General features: G+C 45.7%; 1 protein-coding gene across 1 annotated transcript; it reads left to right on the top strand.

Annotated features, from left to right (window-relative positions):
- The first annotated feature begins 2,866 nt into the window (after nucleotides 1–2,866).
- NKX2-4 (NK2 homeobox 4) lies at nucleotides 2,867–4,146 on the top strand. The gene is made up of 2 exons (XM_075528724.1): nucleotides 2,867–3,320; nucleotides 3,545–4,146. Exons 1-2 carry the CDS (start codon nucleotides 2,867–2,869, stop codon nucleotides 4,144–4,146), a joined length of 1,056 nt encoding a protein of 351 aa, XP_075384839.1.
- Nucleotides 4,147–7,569: the final 3,423 nt, after the last annotated feature.

Genomic DNA, 7,569 nt, shown 5'->3' with positions numbered 1-7,569 from the left:
TCCGTTCTTAATGTCATAACTTAGGGGTTACCTGGGTAAAACATGTTAGTGTGCTTCAAGATGTATAGACAATTTCCAGAAGAAACATAACACTCACTGACTCTGAGGAGAGGAACTAGGAGACTGTAGGACAAGAGGAAGAAAGACATCTTATTGCACTGTAATCCCTTTGGTAGTATTTGCATTTTGGTTGTGTGTGTGTGTGTGTGTGTGTGTGTGTGTGTGTGTGAGGGCTAACATTATTTTTAAAAAGGATACTGGGGGTGGGTGGGGGGACGGGTGGTGGGAGACCAAGGTCCAAAAAGAGAAATGACTGAGAGATATATTTCCTGTGAAATCCAATTTACTCATAGTACTTAAGAATCCATTGAGCATAAATTTTTACACATAATTTAGGCAGACAATATAATTATACATCCTCCAGATTTGTCCTGTTTTTAGAACCCTCTGCACAGTGTTTCCAGCATGCAGCTAAGTGAGACTCAATAATTGATAGGGAGAAATGTTGAAGATTGTGGAATTTCTTTTTCTTCACAACCTTTTACCACCAACAAAAGAGTAGCATTTGTCTTATCAAGGTCCTAAGAGCGGCTCTCTTTAGAGAACTTTCAGTCATAATAAAGTGCTCTCATTTAAAGATGGTAATCTTACCAACAAAAACACTTGTCGCAGGATCCAATATGATGAAAATGAAACTGTAAACACGTTTTCAGTTTGGGCAACATCGATGTGGAGAATGAGATAATGGGCTTTATTTCTTAAGTATAATTGAGCTTTACAATACATGATTTGGAAATTATTTCTATATTCATAGATATGACAACTATTTTTTACTTAACCTATTTTCTCTGAGAAAAATTTGGAATGCAAAATTTTCTTTCCTTTTTTAAAATTTAAGATAACAAATACATGTAAACAATACAGTTTGAATCGAACCAAAAAGTTAAAAGACAAATCGCAAAATTCAGAAAAATCAAAACCATTTAAATAAGCACCAAAATGCTTCATCCCACTAACTTTTAAAGAAAGAAAGGTAAGCAATTCCAGTGTAGGTGAAGCTGAAGAGCTAGTTCAAGTAACTCAAGCTCAGGAAAGACCTGTAAAAGGAACAGCATGTGAAAATTGTAGCAAGAGGAAATAGTTTAGCCAAGCCATTAACTGAGGTCTGCAAATATTTCATGTAACTGCCTCTATTCTTTTAACATGCCTAAATAAGACTCCATAAATATGTCTTGTTGTCACCTTCTCCCTAATTGGTGATCCTACTGGCTTATCCCTCTAGAAATGGCAGATCATTTGCAAAACCAAATGGAAATGGACAAAGAAATATGAGCAAACCCTCAGAGGACATTACAACAAAAAGGCTGAAACTAAACTGTTAAAAAATAAGTCGTAGTGTTCATAAGGCACGGGAAAGCAGGTTAAACTTAGTTACTCACACACCTTTAAAAAGAAAAAGAAACTCTTGCTGAAGAAAGCACTAATCAGGTTTGGCTTTTTCCTGTCGGAGAGCTCCAAGGAAACCCTAAAACTTGCATTGTGTCCCTTACCATTTTTAATTACAGGATTGTTTTCTTGCACTACCAAATGTAACCAATATGCTTTGTATACTTCTTTTGTCTTACTTGCTCTTTGTCTTGTTCAGCTTTTGGTGAGCTTTCACAATGTTAAGTTTTTCTGCGCTAAGCAGGTAAATTTCCAAATTAGAGGGTAGCAAACTTTTCTTTAAAGCTAATCTGCTTACCGGGTTTTGTCTTTTTCAAGGGCAAACTACTGTTTTGGCCCGATTTCTGCATTTATTTCATATTCCTTGACCAGGTTCACAGAAAGACCCGCTCTTAACAGTTGGGAATACTTTGGCTTTTTCTTGCCCGCTCACTGGATCGTGGTAGCAGTTCATTTTCTTGAAAAGGTAGGAGAGAATGAGGGAGGGGACACAAAGGAAAAGGAGAGGCAAAAACCTTACAGGTGTAAGTTGAACGAGATAGAGTCGAGAAATAAAAATGTACTCTCTTTCCCTCATCCTGCTTCCATCCCCACCGAGTGAAAACACAATACGTACAAGTTAGCATCTATTTGTGTCTCTGTTAGGTGTTTTCTCTCCCCTTTGGATTTGGATACTTGGAGCTAATTTGGAAGTGCCCACAAAGTGATGCTTAAGGGTCTAAAGATGCATAAATTAGGGAGCCCTACAAAGGCAGAGGGCTGTCGTGGTACCACTTCTCTTGATGTGCTCTGTGGGGAGACCCAAGGGTCTTTTTTAAATAACACTTTTCCCCTTTTTTTCCCTCGTCCACACTTTAGCTGATGGAGTGCGTGCAGGGCTGGCCGCTCAAGAGGGCAAGGTGAGCCCTGCACACAACTCCCTAACTCCGGAGCGCGCCGTCCTCCCCAATGACACGCTGGGTTTGGCCACGGAGACGCTTTAGAAAAATCAGGGCGCGGTGGGGAGGGGGGCAGAGCCCTTCGCTCGGTGCCGCGGCGCCAGTCCGGGAGCTCCTCTGCCCCAGCTCCGCCGGTGCTGACGGCCTGGGATCCAGTCGGGAAGGAAGGAAGGGGAAAGCCGAGGGGAACGATCTTCCCAAGAAACCCCAACTGACCCCTTTACCTTTCGTGGCCTCCATGATGGCAAGCGGGGGTGGGGGTGCGGGAAAAGATGTCAATGACCATTGTTTGCTCGTTCGCGAGGTTGCTCCGCCCCCCGGGTCTGTCGTAAACCTGGCGCCCGACTAAAATCCACCTCAGACGCCCGCGCTCGGGTGCTGGCCGCCGACTGCCGGTCCCGGGCGCCGTCCGTCGCTGCGGCGGCCCAGGTGGCGGCGAGCCGCGGTCGCCGCGTCCCCCCTCCCTGGCGGCCCGCCGAGCCATGTCGTTGAGCCCCAAGCACACGACGCCCTTCTCCGTGTCCGACATCCTGAGTCCCATCGAGGAGACGTACAAGAGGTTCGGCGGCTCCATGGACGGTGCGCCGCCAGGACTAGGGGCGCCCCTGGGCGCCGCGGCCGCCGCCTACCGCGTGCCGCCGCCGGGTCCCTCGTCGCAGGCGGCCGCCGTGACGGGCGGGCAGCCGCCGCACGCCATGTCGGGCCACAACGCGGCGGCGGCCGCCGCGGCTGCTGCCGCCGCCGCCGCCGCCGCCGCCGCCACCTACCACATGCCGCCGGGCGTCTCGCAGTTCGCGCCCGGAGCCATGGGCGGCTACTGCAACGGCGGCCTGGGCAACGTGGGCGAGCTGCCCGCCTACACGGACGGCATGCTGGGCGGCGCGGCGGCGGCCCCCGGCTGGTACAGCGCCAACGCGGACCCGCGCTACTCGTCAAGTGAGCGGGGCCCGGGCGCGGGGCGCGGGGCAGGCGGGCGGCGCGGGCTTTTCCCGCCACCACGCGGGGCCGGGCGCGCGCGCGGCGTCCGGCGGGGCGGGGCGGGGCCGGCCCGGGGCCCGCGGGGGGCTGGGGGGCCGCTCCGAGGGGCGCCGGCCGGCGTCGCGGCCGCGGCGGGCGGGTTCGCGCGTTCCAGGGCCGTCTCTCTTGGGCCCCCTCCCCAGTCTCCAGGTTCATGGGGCCGTCGGCGGGCGTGAACGTGGCCGGCATGGGGTCGCTGACGGGCATCGCGGACGCCGCCAAGTCGTTGGCCCCGCTGCACGCGGCGGCGGCGCCGCGACGGAAGCGCCGCGTGCTCTTCTCGCAAGCGCAGGTCTACGAGCTGGAGCGGCGCTTCAAGCAGCAGAAGTACCTGTCGGCGCCCGAGCGCGAGCACCTGGCCAGCATGATCCACCTGACGCCCACGCAGGTCAAGATCTGGTTCCAGAACCACCGCTACAAGATGAAGCGCCAGGCCAAGGACAAGGCCGCGCAGCAGCTGCAGCAGGACGGCGCTCTGGGCCCGCCGTCGCCGCGCCGCGTGGCCGTGCCCGTTCTGGTCAAGGACGGCAAGCCGTGCCAAAACGGAGCCGGCCCCCCGACGCCGGGGCCCGCGGGCCCGCAGCCGCCGGCCCCGACGCCCGCGCCCGAGCTCGAGGAGCTGTCGCCCAGCCCTCCGGCCATGCACGGCCCCGCGGGCGGCCTGGCGGCCCTGGACGCAGCGGCGGGAGACTACGGCGGCGGCGGGGTGCTGGGCTCCAACCTGCTCTATGGGCGGACTTGGTGACCACGGGAGCCCACCCGCACCCGCACCCCAGCCCCGGACTGGGTCCTGCTTGCAACCCAAATGGTCTGCAAGAAACTGTGAGAACGGACGGGGAACGGAACGAACGGTCCGGGTTCGGGAGCTGTCCGTTGTGTCAAGGGCAATCCAAAACGAAAGGGCCACGGGAGAGGGGACTCTTCTGCTGGAGGTGGGCGACAGCCGCAGCGCAGGAGACCTTATGCTGTCACTCCACGAGGTTTTGAATTGTTGATTCCTCGTTATGGAATGCCCTAACTCATGCCCACCACGTTCCTGACCAAAGCTCACAGTTTTCGAAGTTGGACACTTGGTGTTCGTAGCTCTAAAAATCAACCCAACCTGGACGATGACGCCTTTTTGATGCGGAACTGACCTTGGAAGATTACGTTTCAAAGCCCTTCTCCCCTCAAGTGCAATTTCATTAATGTTTGATTGAAAGTAAATTGAATCATGCACATAGCAACATTACTGCAGAGGAATTGCTGCCACTTAGGTGTAAAAGTAATCGAAGTATTGGTTATAAGAATTGATATTGCTTTTTAAGTTTAATGCCGATTTCAAAATGTTTTCACCATTTGGCAAACGTGTTTGTACATTAGCTTAAAAGGATTTGTTTTCTAAGATGCTGCTTATAATACGATAGTTGTAAATTACTTTTTATATGGACTCTATAGTCTCCCAAAATGAGCTGATAAAAACAGCCCATCCTTCTGTAGATTTCATTTACCCTATCTGATGTGTTTTCTTGTCTGGATTTGAATACCTTGATAAAGTGCTAGAATGTTGTTATTAGGCGCTGTGAGTCTGGTCATAGAACTTGTTCTTAGCGCCCACTCTGTCCGGTGCCATCCTCACAATTGTTACGATATTTGAAAACTGCTAAAACTGATACGTCACCCCATCTCTGAAAGCACATTGAGAAGAATAAAGAATAAGATGATTCTAGTCAGGATTTAAAACATCACTAAAATATTCGGAATTTCCCCTTTATTTAGACATCAAAAGGTTGAGACTTCATTTTGTCTTGTTTATATCAACGTTTTTATTATGCCAATTTATACTTCCTATGCTTTTAAATATTTAATTATAACAAGAGAATCTTAAGTACTTTTTTCTAGTAATCAAGTGTCATTTCTTTTTCATTGTTATAAAGTCTCTTTTGGGGGCACTAATTGATGTGCTGTGATAATACAGCTCCCTTTACATGATTTTAATAATTAGAAAATTAAAATAAATCTGAAGAATATGAGCATATACAATTAATGACAAAGGTATAGCATGGATGAAATTCAATTTTAAAAATTTCAAATTATTTCCAAAGGTCCCCAGCTCTTTTTATTTACATTTATGGCTTTATAATTATAGTTCGAAGCAGGACTATTTTATTTCACTTCATTGTTCTCATCTGTGAATATGCAAAATGAGTCTTAAAGGTGTGTTTGAAGCTAGAATTTTACTTTTTCTAACCTATTTTTATAGTAATTTTAAAAATAGCTCGTCATTTTCACCATGAGAAAAAAAAATTAGGCAAGCAAAATCACCTTTATCAAAGGACCATGAATGTATCTGGGCAAGATAGAGTTTTAAAATGTTTTATATAAGGAATAACCATCTGGGCAGAAAAAATTATGAAATTGATGCAATAGTTCTTTAACAGAAATTATCTTAATCTAGGTTTCTGCATAGTAGCATGACTTTAGCAACGTGAACCAAGTTAGTACTATTATTGACATGCCATGCTGCCAAATGCTTGCCTATATCTTGCGATTCCCATGGAGTAACCGAATTCTGAAATTATACTTCCATAAACTATTTTCTCAAAGCTCACATGGTTTGCTCTTTTGTTTCTCTCAAAATTCACATGGTTTGCTATTTTGTTATAAAAATAATAGCTTTCTAACCAAGAGCTCTAGGTAACATAAAGAAAACAAATCCTCATGAACAGGAGTGTTTTCCTTGATCATTTTTTAGAAAACCCCTTAAACTGATGAAGTGAACTCCAGCAATAGTGTGTGCGTATAAAGATTATTTTTATACACTATTTTCCGAAACTGTATTTGATGTAGGCATTTGTTTTTGTTTTTCTTTCAGCATTAAGTACCAAATGACCTAAACCAGGAGAAAAAATGCCACAAGGACTTAACTGAGAAGTATAAAGTTTATTTTTGTGTGTGTACATCCTAAAATTAGGAGACTTGATTTCTGAAATGTTAAAATACAATTTTTACTATAGAATCTGAAGTTTTGATGAATATGAAACATAAGCTTTTTATTTTTAAAATTCTTTTTACATTAGTGCTTTGCAGATCTTTTATAAAAACATAAAACAGCCAGAATGAGGTGAAACTCATTAACTGAAGAGGAGGCTAAGTGTCCACAACCACCAGGAAGGACTGGCCACAGGGTCTGTTGAACAAAACCTCTCATTGCAAAGCGAGCTAGTGAACTGCAAATGAGACATTTTCTAAATGTTTTGGAGTTTTACAACAACCTGGTTTGGCTTTTACAATTTAAGAGCATATGCTAAAATCCAGAATAAAAGTTTCAAAGAACAGAAGAGATTGCATATACTTCCTGTAATGTGTTGGAACGTAAATTGAAGTAGTGTGCTTGTAATTTTGAAGGGCATAGAGGAAAGAGTATTTTGTATAAGGGAAGGCAGGGTGGAATCCAGTTGTCTTCTATTTAAGTCTCTGCTTAGAATTAAAGCCTTAAAAAGGGTTGACTTCTTTGAAAATAGATGTGCTCAATTTCCCTTCGGCTAACAACTTTGACCAATTTTAAGCAAATCAGACTCAATCCAGTTTGATAAATGCAAACACTGTCGATGTATTTACAGAACTATCCCATCATTTTCAAGTTTGTGATCCTTATGGAAGCAATTTTTTGAATTTCACCTTTTGGATAGCCCCAAATACTTCAGCTGTCTTGGTTAACTGCATTTAATATTGATCCAAATAGACATTCAGAAAACTTCCTAGAGATTAGATTTTTATGTATGTTTGTGCACAAGTTAAAAGAATGCATTTTGTGGAGTCCACAGAAACCCCCCTATGGAGTTCAAAGCATGGGTGATTCCTCACCCATGAAAAACCCTTCGACTTCTGAGTCCAATTTGTGAAACATGACTACCTTCTATCCCAAATCCCAGTTGGACAGACAACTAGGATGCATTTTAGGGATATAAATCGATAGTCTTTTTTTGTCAGAATTCATGGGTACCTGGGGAAGTTTCAAAGACGCACAGATGTAACTACAGAAATATACTTCGTCTGGTGAGTACTAGATTTAACTGTGATTTCAAGCAACTTTAAATTTAGAATGCAAAACATGTTTTTGTTCGCTTTGACTGCAATTGAATGTTTCTTTGAAATTGAGTTCTTTTCAGTTTTTTAATCCATGTGA

This window comes from Tenrec ecaudatus, chromosome 12 (assembly GCF_050624435.1).
Source record: "Tenrec ecaudatus isolate mTenEca1 chromosome 12, mTenEca1.hap1, whole genome shotgun sequence".
Taxonomy (NCBI): domain Eukaryota; kingdom Metazoa; phylum Chordata; class Mammalia; order Afrosoricida; family Tenrecidae; genus Tenrec; species Tenrec ecaudatus.
The sequence above is the reverse complement of the archived record's forward strand: the minus strand, read 5'-3'. Positions and strand labels throughout refer to the sequence as shown.

Coding starts and splice junctions, on each gene's coding strand:
- NKX2-4 (XM_075528724.1), top strand. CDS start 2,867: ATGTCGTTGAGCCCCAAGCACACGACGCCCTTCTCCGTGTCCGACATC. Junction 3,321..3,544: donor GGACCCGCGCTACTCGTCAA/GTGAGCGGGGCC, acceptor CCCCCTCCCCAG/TCTCCAGGTTCATGGGGCCG.